A 17,875-nucleotide genomic window follows, 5' to 3' on the forward strand; every position below is an offset into this window, starting at 1 on the left:
TTTTTTCCATTTAGATAAAAACCCAAGAATGCTGTGGTTTAAGTATTTTGAAGATCTGCTGGTTCCACTATCCCATCCCCTCTGAGAATCTTCGACAATGTGAATATGAAACACCCCATTGCATCAACCTGATTTGGAATTGGCGAGGGCATGAAGTATTCCCGAAAGATTATCTGGTTGTTCTCGGTGAACTTGACCACGGTCATTTGGGTAAGTTCCGAAAGACCAAAGTGACAGATCGCTGATGACTTTGGAAATTAACCACAGAGGCTTCCAAGGGGGAATTGTTCTGATAAAATAACCACATTTTCATTGTTCGATAAATGTTTGGTTTACAGCCAGTTTAATAGAAAACTATGAGCTTTGTCAGCAGCCTGGACTGAGAAAGAACAAAATCTTGAATTCCCAGAAAAATTAAAAAAAAAAAAGGGAAAAAATACTTGATTAAAATCTGATTTCCTACAAAGCATCCAAACATCCTCAACTACAAAATAGGAAAAGAACATTTCACTGAAATGACTTTCATCCTACAGAGATAGCTTGTTTCACGGACTATTTTGCAATTTTTAATTATATTGGACTTTTGGGTTAAGTACTGGCACATTCAATTGTCTCCCTCCACATCTTTTTTTCTCTAAGTCACCAACCCACCTACCTGGCAAATAATCTCTTCCTGGACCTTGTTTTCTTATGCACTGAAATACAGTGTTCAGGCCACGGTAAAAGGGGTGTGTGAAAATCACACAGCAAGGTTTCAAAAAATGACCCAATCACAGTAGGACAGCACACACCTGGGCTAGAGGAAAATCAGTATAAAAAAGAGATTTTTGAGAGAGGGCTGTCTGCTCTGAATGCCCCAATCCAGTTCCAGGACCAACATTACTGAGGAATCTTACCCCAGACCCCATTCCAATTCCCCACTCAGGTTTCAGAGCCAATTTAGGCACCACAATTGACTTCCCCATTGACAGCTTGATGATTCCTGTAGGAAAAAAGGAAATGTCTCTTCTGCACTTGCGGCTTCCATCGATCGTTTCCACTTACCCTATTTTAAGAGACAACACAACGGGAGTCTTGGATGGGTTGCCAGACCATAAGATCTCCAGTTTTGAAAGGGGCTAGTCATGACCTATCACTTTCAGATAGCATTTTGTGGTTAATGGTTGAGCTCATCTGCATGCCATCTGGCCTGGCATACATAGCCCACCCTCCCCTCCTCCCCCCAATTCCTGACATTGGTTTTTCTCCTTTGGAATTATGGTAATTTTCTTTAGGATGCTGTACCCATGATATCATGCTATAACTCCACTGAAGTCCTCCTCAGTAGTAGAAGATATGCTAAGTGTATAAAGGACTGAGTTCCAGCATTCTGGATCAGGACCAATATCACAAAAGTATGCAGTACTCTAAGGAGACAATATGCAGGAGGCTCACAGAGGAGCAATAAAAATGATAACAGGACTAAGAAGGCTGATTTATGAGGGGGAGTTAAAAGAACTGAATATGCTTAGCTTTGTTAACAGTGTCTAAATGAGACCCTGACAACAGTTCTAAAATCCAAGTGTATAACTCCAGACAAAGAGAAGTAGAGCCTTTTAAACATGGCAAAGAGGATATAGAATGAGATGGTTGGCCTGAAATTCAGATAAGGAAAATGAATGCTGAACATCAGGAAAAACATTCTAATAGTGAAATTCAATAAAGTTTAAAATGGTCTCACAAGAAAAGTGATGACTTGACTTTTAAAACTAGACGGGACAAGCAGAAGATGGATACTGTAGAGAGCAATGCTGCCCAGACAGGAAATAGACTACGTGACCTAATCAGTGTTCTTTCTCTGTCTGTTGTATCTATGATGCTCTTACAAGGGAAATGACCAGGACAATTTGGTAACGCTATCTAAAAGGAAACCCAGGGTACAGAAGAGCTATTCTGTTTCCAACTGGAAGCTTTACAACAAAATGGAATTCTAGTCCTTATATTTCTTTTTAGTACGAGCCTCAAGGGGCATATTTATTTGCGAGGAAAGATTGGGATAAAAACACAGCCAATATTAATTGAAAAAATGTTTTACCAAGAATGGTATTTTTTCCAATAGAATCAAACCACAGACTATCGAGATTCCTCTTGCAGATGAAGGAACTGAGGCACAGAGAAGTTAAATGACATGCCCAAGATCACACAGGAGACCAGTGGCAGAGCCAGGATTAAATCTCAGATCCTCTGATTCCCAGGCCTGTGGTCTTTTCACCAGGCCACACTGCTTCTCTTTGAGTGCTTACCATGTGTAGAGCACTGCACTAAGCATTTAGGAGACTACAATATAATAGAGTTGGTAGGCATAATCCCTGCCCTTAAGGAACTGAATTATTTCAAAGAGGGCCTATTAAGAAAACAAAACAAACCAAAAAAATCTCAGATTGGGAGGAGTTGTTTGGAAAGAAAATCAGAATGAATTCTTCAACTATGAATTCAAAAACAGATCGTAGACCAATTAAGACAATCCTAACAGACTTCTCTTATGATAAGAAGTCCCATTTGGTAGCAAAAAACAGAGAAGACAAAGGCCTGCAAATGGTACTCTAACTAAATAAAAATAATGATGGTATTTGTTAAGTGCTTACTATGTGCCGAGCACTGTTCTAAGGGCTGGGGTAGATACAAAGAAATCAGGTTGTACCATGTGGGGCTCACAGTCTTAATCCTCATTTTACAGATGAGGAAAGTGAAGCACAGAGAAGTTAAGTGACTTGCCCAAAGTCACATAGCTGATAAGTGGCAGAGCCAGGATTAGAACCCACAACCTCACAACCTCTAACTCCCAAGCCCATGCTCTTGCCACTTAGTCATGCTGCTTCTTCTCTAAAGAGAAGAAATGTACCCTTAGCCACAGAATCTATTCAAGGCATGTGAAGGAGAGATGAAACTTTTCCCTCCCCTTTTCCTTTGACAGAGTAATTATTTTACAAAGGCAACCATGCATTTTTGCATACTGTTTCCAATGATGCAACAGTCCTAAACCAATTCCTCATCTACTTGGATGTGTATGTTTTGTGGGACAACCAGAAGATCCTAAGGTAATCTTTGCTACTTGGAGTTTCACAAAATTTCCAAGTATTACAGTCCTTAACACGATTTCCGTTGATCCCGTGCTCATGTCAGAGAAAGCTTCCTTAACTTCTATGTATCTGGATTTTTCTACTGCTAGATATTTTTGTTGACAAAAGCTATGCATGCTGTCATATATGGAGCTACAGTGCTGGTCGGATGTTGGCATTATTAAGAGAATTATCAGATGTTTAGTGGGAAAGAAATGACCATAAGAGGAGAGATAGCAGAAGCAGGGCTGAAATTGTTCACCTGCAAACTCCAACTCTGGGACCTTATAGCCAATGAGCCTGCTATCCGATCTTTATCCACTTTACCTCATCATTCCCCATCTTGGCATCAGCAGAATCATAATCGTCTCAATGTTCCTTAGGCATTCCTGCTCCAAAATGAGTTAGGGAGATTTTATTTCTTTATGGAATGTTTGACATATAAAAGCTTTCAGTTGTTGCAGGAAGACTTGTACTAGCTGCAATAAGTGAATTAATTTGATTTCCATTCAGTCATTCATCTCCATACCTATCAATCATGGCCCGGTTCCTCTAATTTGAATTTACACATTCTTAATTGTGCTTAGAATGTGCACAATGTGCCTCTTACCTGGGAGGGCAAGCGGGCATTTTGCAAGGGATGAGTCCCGTGACTGGTCTTGTCCTGGGATTGCAAAGTGATGTATTTACTTGTACCCGCATGTCTCTGTAACAGCCTTCTCTTGTGGTCATCTGACCTGTGCAACAGAAGGAAAATAAATAATAAACCAATGAGGAAAAAAAAATATTGGATTTAGGAGGAATTAACTATATTGTCCATATCATTTCAAAGAATGACTTCCACAACCTGAAGTCAGAGTTCATTCATTCAATCGTATTTACTCTGAAGATCTTCAGTAACAGTTTTTTGACCACTTACACCACTGTCTAATTACTGGCTATCCTAGAATAGGGATCAATTCTTCCTCTGATCCCTTTTTTTTCTCCCATTTCAGACATCTCTTGGGCATTTCTCTTTTGAAGAAAAATGAGGCATGGACCAAATTTCATAGCTGAATTTTTATTTTCAGTGTTTAGGGCATTTCAAATGGTATCCTAAAGAACAATGAAGGGACAGAGGGAATGTGAATGAGAAATGAGTTCATGGGGCTCTCCTGAGAACTGAAATGGCCAACCTCACTTCAGACCTGATGGCTAGTCCAAATCCTTTAGTCATTGACACTGTGCTGGTGGATATTCCCCAGGAGGCTGGAAATAAAATGGGATTGCCAAAGCTCTATTATTGGCCTCTAAAGGTAGGTGGAACTATATTCCCACAACTCATAGTTGACTGAAGAAAGGCTACTCAATTTTCAAATGAATTGGGCTCAGATATAAGAAATATATCCCCAGGTAGCAGGAGAAGGAAGAAGAGGAGAAGTAAGAGGAGGAGGAGGGGGAGAGGGGAGAGGAGGAGGAAGAGACAATTGGGCCCACTTGTAAATGGAGCTGAGCAGAAGAGATAGACTGTATACCGTAAATTTATTATGGACAGGGAACATGACTACTAATTCTGCTACACTGTACTCTTCCAAGCTCTTAATACAGTGCTCTGCACATAGTAAGCGCTCAATAAATAGCACTGACTGATAGGTCATAGAACCCCCCAACATTATAAATCTAGAGGTGACAGTTTAAATTTGGGGCTTGCCTCAATAAAACCTGAGATATTAAGTTCTCAGAACAAATCTCCAAGATTCTCAGTCTTTACCTTGTCACCCTCCATGTGTTTCAATCAATTAAATGCAGAGAAAAAGGGCAAACACTGAATACCAGGTTTTGCAGGGTTCACTCCATTAAAAGAAAAAAAAATGAGATCCCCACTTATTTTACAAAAAATATACATTTGAAAATATTTTTAGATCAAAAAGCAGTTTTCTGACTTCATTCACAGCAAAGAGTAAGAGAAGCATGTGGTCGAATTAGTCTCCCAGGGTCAGTTCAGGCCCATTTCATAGTAATTAACTGTGCAGTTCTCCTTCCCCAGGTACAGAAAAATGTACACTGACATTTCTAAATTTACCAACACAGCTGAATTCACATGCTCTGACAGATGATGGAAGGTTTGCTGACATGGGAGCTGGTTGAAAAGACAGTTGCAGGTAAGAAAAGCAGCTGGGCTGTAGACATCATGCACACAAAAGTCTCTAAAGCCAAGTTCCTGTATGAAGTCAAACTTTATTATTCTTGCTTTTTTATGTAAAGGTTCTTAAATACACAATGGAAAATGACTTGGAATAGGAGGACTTCTGCTTTGTCAACAGAAGGGAGGGAGTTCAGGGGAATAGATACATTCCACAAGAGAGTCATTTTTCAAAGTGCCACGGAGGAGATAGATTCTCTTAAGGTCAAAGAAAGGAAACAAGTACTGAAGTTGTGCAGCCTGAGGGTTTATTTCCTTTGGACTAGTTGCTTCAAGCTTTTTGCCTTCATAAAGCTAAAAGGCTCATTTAAAATCATCTCTCATACGGTGTTTTATGTAAAGAAATCAAAAATACACCCCTGACTCCATTAAAAGTCATTTTTACTTGGAAAGAATACTATACATTTAATCATGGATTAAATGGGGTTGCAATACCTGTTTTTCCTCCTACTTAGACCATGAGTCCCATGTGGGACAGAGACTGCATCCTATCTTCTTATCTGTGCTGGCACATACAGTAAGTGTTTAACAAACATCACAATGATTATTACTATTATCATTATGATAATGTCTGCATACAGCTCTTCATTCATCTCAACGCTACTGATAATGATGACCTCTTCAGAGTTTTGTAGGACTTCCTCAGTGTTTCATAGTTTGAGGAAGGGCAGGCAACTAAGCAGTACATCTTCTCCCAGCTTATGTAACACATGCATGCACCCTAGGAACTTGAAGGAATTTCAGTGCACTTCACAAATTACTTGACATACTCAAGGCACAGCCTAGTTACCTATTAGTAGGGCAGAACAGTTTTATATATAAAACAAATACCAATTATTACCTCATTTATTTTCATAGCGAGATGGGATGTGGTTAGTTAAATAGGGGAAATGGGGACGAGAGCTAATGGTTGAGTAGGATTAGAACAAATGATTCTTAACTATTGGGTCCCTCAGGCATCAGGGATAAGGAAACCATGAAAATAGGTAGTGCAACTGATCATCTCAGAAGTCCTTTCTATGGAATTCACTTTGACTCCTTAAAATGATAACAGATTCTGTAAAACCTCCACACAGAAACCAAGGCCATAAAGTAAACACATGCTACTTTGTGTCTCTGCCAGACAAAATACTGCTCCCCAAAGCTCTTCAGCCCAGGCTTGCCATAAATAGTATATTGAAGTCATTCCTATAGTAATTTCATAGTTTATTTCTGGATAGGAAAGCAATGGATACAATGTTTCAATCATACTGATATCCATTATCACAGGCTATGAAGGATGATCTACAGAAGCCATGAGAAAAAAACCCCTCAAAAACGATGAAATAAGCAGATACCTCCAACATATTAAGGGTCGGAGACTACTCGACAGCATAAGACAAGAATGGGGATTGAGACTGCGAGCCCCATATGGGACAGGCACTGTGTCCAACTCAATTTGCTGGAATCCACCCCAGCGCTTAGTACAGTGTCAGGCACATAGTAAGCACCTAATGAATATCATCATCGTCATTATTACATTCTTTTTCACAGTTCAATCTTTCCTTCTATATCACCACCAACCCTTTCCCGCCACCATTTTTAGACTGGGAGTCCCCTGGAGGCAGGAATATGTCTAATTATTAGCCTTCCTCCTTTTCCCAGCATGGAGGATGGTGTTCTGGACAATTTCTTGTTGGAATCCACCACAGAATTCCAAACTATAAATATATACACTAGGAACAGAGAAAACTGGTTTAGATTCAGTGCATAGTACAACCCTGGATGATAAGCATTACTTAATGAACAAATGGGTGGAATTTATCTGAAAGTGTGATCACATGGATCACCGGGCTCAATGTGTTTGCAGGGCTCAACTTGGACTCAAGGATTTACAAGGAAATATACGCAAAGCTCTCTGAGCTTCCTCAAGAAAAGCATTAGTGACCACAAATAGAACAGCTATTCAAACATATTTATGTGTACCAGCACATGTACATACATGTCCAGACACCCACACTAATTCACAATTCAAAAACAGCCTGGGGCCTACTAAAGCAGTACATCTGTCCTGCTCATATGGAGTATATTAGCTCTGTGCTCCGTAATACACACAGACTTCCTATTGGCTTCCGAGGGCAATTCCAAGTGTTGACTTTAATCTACAAAGACCCAAATGGTTTGGGACTCAGTTAACATAGAAATTGATTTTCACCTTATGCGCAATCACAGTGATTAAGATCAGCTGGATAGCTTCTGCTAATGGTCCCCGGGCTTGATTCCCAAGGAATTACTGGCAGGGCGTTATGCAGCTTCTTTTCTGTGGAATCCCCTCACCCTCTTACTAGGGTAAGCTAGTGTATTAGTCTTCCAGTTTTTATGTTCTTTGAAGTTTGAACTTTTGAGTTTAGCCAAATTCTTCTGGAATACATGGTGGGACTACCTAGCCTTGGACAATGGGTTCATTAGAACAGTGCTCTGCACATAGTAAGAGCTCAATAAATACGATTGATTGATTGATTAGAAATTCAACAACAGCCAGTGCCTCATGTTAAATGATTTACACATTATATGCATTTTCAATTCGCTAAGCACTTACTATGTACCAGGCACTGTACTAAGCAATGGGGTAGATATAAGCGAATCGGGTTGGACGCAGTCCGGATCCCACATGGGGCTCACCGTCCTAAGCCCCATTTTATGGATGAAGCAATTGAGGCCCAGAGAAGCTAAGTGACTTGCCCAAAGTCACACAGCAGACAAGCGAAGGAGCTGGGATTAGAACCCAGATCACCTGACTCCAAGGCCTGGGCTCTTTCTACTTCAATCTATCAATTAAGCAACGGTATTTACGGAGGACTTGCTATGTGCAGAGCACTTTTCTAGGCACCTGACACTTGAATCAGATGACTTTTAGATGTAGATTTAGTAGTGGGAATGCTGGGAATGTCTTCCAATCCTTTCATCTAATCCATTCAGGAAAGTTTGAAGTCTGAATCAAAACCATATCAGACACATAGCTGTCTACCTTTTTACCTAATCTGTTTCAGTGTTAATAGCCCTTCCTCTTGGGGTATTCTTCAATATAAACTCACTTCTGGTGAAATGTAAGCTCTTTTACACTCCTCCTAACAGAGACAGAAAAGATAATCAACATCTTCCACATACTTGAAGACAATAAATATATGACCTTATAGCCTAAGTCAAGAGAATGTCTAAAACAATGATAATAAATTTGCTTATACATAAAACCAGACTGGTTTCAGAGGGCAGCCAACCTGCAGTTTTATTTTTTTATTCTGTTTATTATCTCTATTAAGAGTCACAAAAACAAGAGTAAATGGAGTTTGAAGATGCCACAATAAAAAGGAGGTAAAAGAGTGGAGGATATTGAAAGAGGATTATAAAATATCCCCTCACACGCCTGAGAAAACTTCAAACAGAGCATAAAGCCTAAAATAATACTGAACTCATGGAGCTGATGCGAAGAACAGTAAAGCAGACATAGGATCAGAGAGGGAACATACCCAAGGCCGATGATGGGGAAGTTATTTATGTTAAGCCCACAAACCCCGTGGTAATATTGATAGCATGGACAAGGGGAATCCCAGAAACTCCAGAGTGTGTGGAAGCTGAGTAAGGTATTTTTCTAGCACCCCAATGGTGCCCCTCTTTCTTCTTTACATCAAAAGGTTCAGAAGATTTCCCAGAAATCCATACTCTTGAAACCAGTTCTGGGATTAACCCTATTAACCTGCAGAAGACTCTTGACAGCTCTGACTGCAAATCTTCCAATGAGGGGGAAACTCACTATATAGATCAATAAGCCCTTATCATTTTTTAGCTTGGAGGCACAGCAGGCATTGTGTTGTATTGCACACTAAAACAACCAGAGTCCAGCAGAATTCAGTGACAGATGTTGCTTGAATTAGAACTCAGTGTGGGCAGGGAATGCATCTGTTAAATTGTTGTGTTGTTTTCTCCCAAGTGCTTGGTACAGGGCTTTGTACACAGCAAGTGCTCAATCAACATAATTGATTGAAACCACGTCATATAAACAAGGTGGTCACGATTTCTATCTGTCTTTCATTCCATCCAATCCTCGCAGTATTAAAGAACCTTCAAAACTGTCGTGGTCCGTGCTCAATAAATACTATTGATTGACTGACTGGCTGATTCACTGCTTGTTCAATCTGACTGATAAATATATCCAGGTGAAGAAAAATGAAGACTTCGGTTTGCTCAGTTGGGTAACTTCCTACCTTTCAAACCCTGTTAGAAGGCTGGGCTCGTGGATCTTAGCTTTTCCAGTACTTTTACTTGACTGGCTAAATTTGCATTGTCACTTCCTGGACCACAGAGATATTAATGAGCCTAGGAGTCAGAAGGCCTGAGTTCTAATCCCATTGTGCCACTTTCATTCATTCAATCATTCAATCATATTTATTGAGCACTTACTGTAAGCAGAGCACTGTACTAAGTGCTAGGGAAATAATACAACAAGAAACAGTGACATTCCCTGCCTATGTCGAGCTTACATTCTAAAGAGGGGGAGACAGACATCGATAAAAATAAATAAAATTACAGGTATGTACATTAGTGCTGTGGGGCTGGGACAGGGAAGAGCAAAGGGAACAAGTCAGGGCAATGCAGAAGGGAATGGGAGATGAGGAAAAGTGGAGTTTAGTCTGGGAAGGCCTCTTGGATGTGCCTTTGCTAAGGCTTTGAAGACGGGGAGAGTAATTGTTGCATTGGAGGAGGAAGGGAGTTCCAGGATAGAGGCAGAATGTGGGCTAGGGGCCGGCGGCAACACAGGAGAGATTGAGGCACAGTAAGAAGGTTAGCACTAGAGGAGCAAAGTTTGCAGGCTGAGTTGTAGAAGGAGAGAAGTGAGGTGAAGTAGGAGGGGGCAAGGTGATGGACTGCTTTAAAGCAAATGGTGAGAAGTTTTTGTTTGATACGGAGGTGGAGCGGCAACCACTGGAATTTTTTTAAGGGGTTGGGGGGATGACATGTCCTGAATGTTTTAGTAGAAAAATGATCTGGGCAGCAGAGTGAAGAATGGACTGGAGTGGGGAGAAACAGGAGGTTGGGAGGTCAGCAAGGAGGCTGATGCTGTAATCCGAGTAGGATAGGATGAGTAATTATTTTGACGTGGTAGCAGTTTGGATGGAGAGGAGAAGATGGAGACGTAGTAGGAGAGGATGGAGAGGAAAAAAAGGCCTTCCCAGACTAAACTCCCCTTTTCCTCACCTCCCATTCCCTTCTGCACTGCCCTGACTTGTTCCCTTTGCTCTTCCCCTCTCCCATCCCCACAGCACTAATGTGGATTTCAGTGATGTTGTGAAGGTGGGACCTACAGGATTTGGTGGCAGATTGAATATGTGGGTTGAATGAGAGAGAGGAGTCAAGGATAATGACTTAGATAATGATTGGACAAGCAGCATGGCTCAGTGGAAAGAGCATGGGCTTTGGAGTCAGAGGTCAGGGGTTCAAATCCCAGCTCCACCAATTGTCAGCTGTGTGACTTTGGGCAAGTCACAAACTTATCTGTGCCTCAGTTACCTCATCTGTAAAATGGGGATTAAGGCTGTGAGTCCCCCATGGGACAACCTGATCACCTTGTAACCTCCCCAGTGCTTAGAACAGTGCTTTGCACATAGTAAGTGCTTAATCAATGCCATTATTATTATTATTATTATTATTATTGTCATTGTAATGCCTAGGTTACGGGCTAGTGAAACAGGAAGGATGGTAGTGTCGTATACAGTGATGGGAAAGTCATGGGGGAGGATCGTCTACAGTGATGGAAAAGTCAGGGGGAGGACAGAGTTTGGGAGGGAAGATAAGGGACTCTGATTTGGACAGGTTAAGTTTGAGAAGAGGCCACTTCTCTGTTGTGTGACCTTGGGAAAGTCACTTAAATTCTCTGTGTCTCAGTTTCCTCATCTGCAGAGCAATACCTGTGCTCTCTCCTACTTAGACTGAGAGCTCCATGTGGAACCTGACTATCTTTGTTCTACTCCAGCTCTTAGTCCAGTGCTCAGCACAGAGTAAGCACTTAACACATACCAAAATTACTATTAATAATTATTTTCTCAGGGATTCTGGGCTGGGAGACCCAGTATAGCATTACAGTATAGCAGCGGAGAAGCAGGGTGGCTTACTGGAAAGAGCACAGGCTTTGGAGTAAGAGGTCATGGGTTCAAATCCTGGCTCTGTCAATTGTCAGCTGTGTGACTTTGGGCAAGTCACTTAACTTTTCTGTGCCTCAGTTACCTCATCTGTAAAATAGGGATTAAAACTGTGAGCCCTCCTTGGGACAACCTGATCACCTAATAACCTCCCCAGCACTTAGAACAGTGCTTTGCACATAGTAAGCGCTTAACAAATACAATTATTATTATTATTATTATTATTATTATTATTATTATAACAAAGTAGGAGAAAGACTATGAGAGGAATTGCCCTCAACTTCTACTAGTTCTACAGTAGAACTGCCACCTGCCCAGAACTGCCTACTCAGATTGAGTGTGAAAGGAGCACAAAAATCTCTGAAGATTTTCCAATGGCACAAGCAGTTTCAATTCCCATTTTCTCTCTGCTATATCTTCAAAATGGCACTCTTTACATACAGAGATAGGAGTGAGTCCATTTCTGACTTGGGGGTGATAGAAAACATCCTGGAAAATGACCCTGGAAAAGTGTCTAGGCAGGATCTAATGTATAACGAGAACACTGAAAATGAAAAGTAGGTTTTCAATGCATAAGGGAAGAGTTTTAAATCATTCTCTCTTCCTCCAAATATCAAAGTCACTATACTGTGAGCCCGTTGTTGGGTAGGAACCGTCTCTATGTTGCCAACTTGTATCTCCCAAGTGCATAGTACAGTGCTCTGCACACAGTAAGTGCTCAATAAATACACGACTGAATGAATAAATTTAACACATAAGACCGGAGACAACAGAGGTTAAGCTACACCCCAAATGTTCTTAGAAAAGTTAATGTTTACTCTACCTTTCATTTTTTAGAAGGGAGAAGAGAGTACCCACATTTTATTCTCTTTAGTCATTTTAGGACAAATTTATGACTTGGTTTCCATGTTCAAATGTTTGCAGTATATTCTTTTTGGCAATTTAGTACATCATTTTTGGACAACTAAGAATGAAACAATCTGGCTTAAATTTTTGAATTTGACAGGACTTGGGAGGGATGGAATCAAATGAAGCAGCTTGTAGACTTGAGAGTAACTGCAGATTTGATCTTCAAAGCACTTATCTCACCAAGCCTTTAGTGTCCTATAGTTTAGGAAGGTCTGAGCAATAAATCCTGATAGCGCATGTAATTACAGTGACCATCTATGATTGAATGAATACATTCAAGGGAAAACAAAAGTGAAAAACAAAGAACGAGACATAAGGAAAACACAGGAAAGGCCAGATATGATTTAAAACTGCTACAGCTTGGACAGGGACTCCAAAGTTAGATCAAAGATGCGATTTATATTAGAACTGACAAGAACCAGCTCTGACCTTTAGATGATCACCTTGGCCTCTTCTATGATGTCGCTTTTTAATTTTTGCAAATTAAAATTGGCACTTTGCCTATTTTAAATTTTGGCTGCACAGATGGTCTTGGAAATTAAAGAGTGATACCTCACCTAACGAAGATGGAACGATCAGGTGCAATTTCCAGTACACTGGAACAATGACCTTTGTGTAAGATTAGTTCAGTGAATGCATAGGGTTCTTCTGAACAGGAGCTGCCATTTGGCAGAGAAATCCTGAAACCCAGGAGCACATACTTTCTTCTAAGAGAACAGGCTGAAGAATTTGATTCCCTGCATTGTTTTTCCATGGATCCATCAGGGATTCATCTCTCTTAAAGGCAGAAATTCTACTTCCATGCTATGAGGCATAGGAAACGATGCCATGTCAAACTGGGTAAGATCACCACTTGATAATAGCTAACTCACTGATTACTGACACACGACTCAATCTACACCCTTCCATTTAGCCAGTTATCATCTCTGCCTTGTTCCTTTCAAGTTCATGTGGATTCCACATGAGGTGGAAATGCAAAGCCCAATGGGATGACAACTTGCATCAGTAAAGAACAGAGAGCTTCTACTGACTAGGAAATCAGCAGCATGTGCCACTTCTATAGGATGAAGAACTGATTGGTTTGAACATTATAATACCCCCAAATCAAGCATTACAGAGAGTCTATAAAGTCTTAATTTTGAATCAAAACTGACAAAACAAATGTGCTTATTTGTTCAGGAGAGAGTTGAGGTATATCATAGGAGAGGGAATCAAATAGAGGAAACTTCCCCACCAGATCCTTTCCATGGTTCCTTGGGAGAATCAACTACTCAATGGCACTTAATGAATGCTTACTATGTGCAGAGCAATGTACTCTGTACTTGGGAGAATACAGCAGAAATGCACAATTGAGGATCATTAACTCTGAGGCTACTTGAGGCACGCTAGCAGTTCCAATTTAATGTCTTGAAAGGAGCAAATACCTTTACTCAGTCCTCCTGGTTTTTTTTAATGGTATTTATGAAGCGCTTACTATGTGCAAAGCACTGTTCTAAGCACTGGGGAGGTTACAAGGTGATCAGGTTGTCTCATGGGGGGCTCACAGTCTTCATCCCCGTTTTACAGATGAGGTCACTGAGGCACAGAGAAGTGAAGTGACTTGCCCGAAGTCACACAGCTGACAATTGGTGGAGTCGGAATTTGAACTCATGACCTCTGACTCCAAAGCCCGTGCTCTTTTCACTGAGCCACGCTGCTTCTCTGCTTCTTTTTGCAGAAAGAAAGTCTTTTGCTGGATAGCAGCTATTTTTATAGGGGTTTCCTGTTTAACTCCTTCCACTTATCACTTCCTCCTTCTTCACTCATCTATTTATATTTTTATCCTCTAGTAAAACCCTCCCCAAAGTTGCATTCTATTGCTATTCATCATGTTTGAATCCAATATTGAATTATCATTGCAATATTGGAAAGCATTCCATATAGAAAATAGACCATCCAATCTGCGGTTGTTTTGAAATTTGCAACTCTACTCCTCCAGGAAATTAATGGACAAGTCCAACTAGAGATCTCCTCTAAGCAAGGGTAGAGAGAAAAAAAAGACACGCTCCTATAATCTCATTTGACTTACTTTCATTTAGTTGTGTATGCCTTGCCTCTATCTTTCAATAGTAACATTTACTAAATCAACAAACTATGGTCGTAAAGGTAAACACACTCCCAGATTACACAAACCTCCATTTATGTTGTATTCTTTGGAACATATTAGACAGCTATAATAAAAAGACTGATGAAACAGCTTAATGACATGCAACTTGCGGTCTGCATTAGAACAGATCCTTGGCTATATTTTCTTTGTGTAATCATTGAATTTTTCAAAAAGCAATTAAAAATTTCTACTACTGCTATAATGAAATGGAAAACACACCCCGAATCCCCTCATTTAACCTTTCCACCTCCCTTCAGCAGTCATTTATATAACTGTAGCTTGTAATGGAAGCATTATAGGAGGACATAAAAATTCCACCATTTCTGGGTCACTCCAGTATTCATCTCTGATAGTGGCAAAGGATGCATGGAACATGCCATGTGACACTTGCCCTCCTTGAAATCCATCTAAATCTTTAAAGAATCATTCAGTTACTCCTACATTACCCCTCTACACCCCTAACTTTCCTAGTTGTAACCCATAATAGAACACTAATCCAAGGTTTCATCCACATTTCCCTAGTCTGTGAGCCCGCTGTTGGGTTGGGACCATCTCTATATGTTGCCAACTTATACTTCCCAAGTGCTTAGTACAGTGTTCAGCACACAGTAAGCACTCAATAAATACGATTGAATGAATGAATGAATTTCTCTTAGATCTGCTGTTTTTGGCCTGCACAATTCCCTGCAATAATGATTTCCACATGCTTACCACCCACTGGGTGAAAAAGTGTTTCCTTTTGTTTACAGTGAATCCTCTACCTTCAAGCTTCAAAAGGTGGCTCCTCATCTTCATGTGGAATCTGGTGGACAATTCCATATCTGTCCCATACAAACCCTTCATGATTTCATATATTTCAATCATGTCCCTTTCCAGGACTTCAACTTTCCAGGCAGAAGAATCCTATTTTTTATTTTTTTTTGCCTACTCTCATTTGTTAAGTTTCCATCTGCCTGTTCATCTTTCCACTGGCAGTGCTGCCTAGTGGAAAGAGTGGAGGCCCTCGATTCTAATCCTGGGTTTGCCATTTTACCTGCTGTAGATCTTGGGCAAGTCATTTTACTTCTCTGTGCCTCAAGTTCCCTCATCTGCAAAATGCTTCTCCATGATAGCTTCTACTAATGATAGTAATGGCACTGGTTAAGTGCTTACTATGTATCAGACACTGTACTAAGCGTTGGGGGGCTACAAATTGAGTTGGGCACAGTTCCTGTCCCATGTAGAGCTCATGGTCTCAATCTCCATTTTACAGATGAGGTTACTGAGGCCCGGAGAAGTGAAGTCATTTGCCCAAGGTCACACAGCTGTCAAGTGGTGGAGCCAGTATTAGAACCCATAGAGAAGCAGCGTGGCTCAATGGAAAGAGCCCGGTCTTTGGAGTCAGAGGTCATGGGTTCAAATCCCGGCTCCGCCAATTGTCAGCTGTGTGACTTTGGGCAAGTCACTTCACTTCTCTGGGCCTCAGTTACCTCATCTGTAAAATGGGGATGAAGACTGTGAGCCCCACGTGGGACAACCTGATCACCTTGTAACCTCCCCAGCACTTAGAACAGTGCTTTGCACATAGTAAGTGTTTAATAAATGCCATTATTATTATTATGACCTTCTTCCTCCCAAGCCTGGGCTCTATGCACTACACCATGATGCTTCAAAGCCCTACTGAGAGCTCACCTCCTCCAGGAGGCCTTCCCAGACTGGGCCCCCTTTTTCCTCTCCCCCTCCCCACCCTCCTGCCCTACCTCCTTCCCCTCCCCACAGTACCTGTATATATGTTTGTACAGATTTATTACTCTATTTATTTTACTTATACATATTTACTATTCTATTTATTTTGTTAATGATGTGCATCTAGCTTTACTTCTATTTATTCTGATGACCGGACACCTGTCCACATGTTTTGTTGTCTGTCTCTGCCTTCTAGGCTGAGAGCCCGCTGTTGGGTAGGGACCGTCTCTATATGTTGCCAACTTGTACTTCCCAAGCACTTAGTAGAGTGCTCTGCACATGGTAAGCGCTCAATAAATTGAATGAATGAAATGAATGCTTCTCTCAGAGCCATCACCTACCCACCTCACCCACCTTAGATTCCATCCACCCCTAACTTCACTCACAGACAGTGCACATCAGAGGTCTGCGCTTCATCTATGTGCCCTGCATGAGAGGATGGGGGTAATGAAGAAAAAAATCATCTTCCCACCCGATGCAAACCTATGGACAGTTGTCTTCTGTAGGTTCCCCACCATTTGCTCCATCCCCCCCATCTTACCTCCTTTCCTTCCCCACAGCACCTGTATATATGTATATATGTTTGTACATATTTATTACTCTATTTATTTATTTATTTTACCTGTACATATCTATTCTATTTATTTTATTTTGTTAGTATGTTTGGTTTTGTTCTCTGTCTCCCCCTTTTAGACTGTGAGCCCCACTGTTGGGTAGGGACTGTCTCTATAAGTTGCTAACTTGTACTTCCCAAGCGCTTAGTACAGTGCTCTGCACACAGTAAGCGCTCAATACGATTGATTGATTGATTTGCTCTCTGTTGGACAGCCCCAAGACATTCAAAATTTCAATAATCCACTCTGACCAATATCCCGAGGCAGACTCACATGCCTCCTGATTAATAATAATAATAATAATGATGGCATTTATTAAGCGCTTACTATGTGTAAAGCACTGTTCTAAGCGCTGGAGAGGTTACAAGGTAATCAGGTGGTCCCACGGGGGGGCTCACAGTCTTCATCCCCAGTTTACAGATGAGGTAACTGAGGCACAGAGAAGTTAAATGACTTGCCCAAAGTCACACAGCTGACAGTTGGCGGAGCGGGGATTTGAACCCATGAACTCTGACTCCAAAGCCTGTGCTCTTTCCACTGAGCCAAGCTGATTAGTGGTTTCACTTGTCCAGTACACGCATTTGCCTGGGAAGAACTCTGTCTGCACAGCTCTGGGCTAACAAACAGCTAACCCAGTTCCTTTGGAGCCTTCATTAGACCACACATATCAACCAACATAACAACTGAGAAGCAGCGTGGCTCAGTGGAAAGCGCACGGGCTTGGGAGTCAGAGGTCATGGGTTCTAATCCCGTCTCCGCCACGTCTGCTGTGTGACCTGAGGCAAGTCACTTCACTTCTCTGAGCCTCAGTTCCCTCATCTGTAAAATGGGGATTAAGACTGTGAGCCCCACGTGGGACAACCTGATCACCTTGTAGCCCCCCCTCCCAGAGCTTACAATAGTGCTTTGCACATAGTAAGCACTTAACAAATGCCATCATTATTAACTAATCAATCTTATGTATTGAACACTTACTGTGTACAGAGCACTGTATAAAATGCCTGGGAGAGGAATAATAATAATAATAA

General features: G+C 41.1%; 1 protein-coding gene across 1 annotated transcript in view; it reads right to left on the reverse strand.

Moving 5' to 3' along the window:
* The window catches only part of ADAMTS16 (ADAM metallopeptidase with thrombospondin type 1 motif 16), a 148,402-nt gene that overhangs the window by 44,206 nt on the left and 86,321 nt on the right, over nucleotides 1-17,875 (reverse strand). Inside the window, exon 18 of the mRNA XM_038770410.1 lies at nucleotides 3,709-3,835. Within this exon, the coding sequence (XP_038626338.1) occupies nucleotides 3,709-3,835 (127 nt within the window). The remainder of the gene's footprint in view (nucleotides 1-3,708; nucleotides 3,836-17,875) is intronic.

This window comes from Tachyglossus aculeatus, chromosome X3 (genome assembly GCF_015852505.1).
Source record: "Tachyglossus aculeatus isolate mTacAcu1 chromosome X3, mTacAcu1.pri, whole genome shotgun sequence".
Classification (NCBI taxonomy): domain Eukaryota; kingdom Metazoa; phylum Chordata; class Mammalia; order Monotremata; family Tachyglossidae; genus Tachyglossus; species Tachyglossus aculeatus.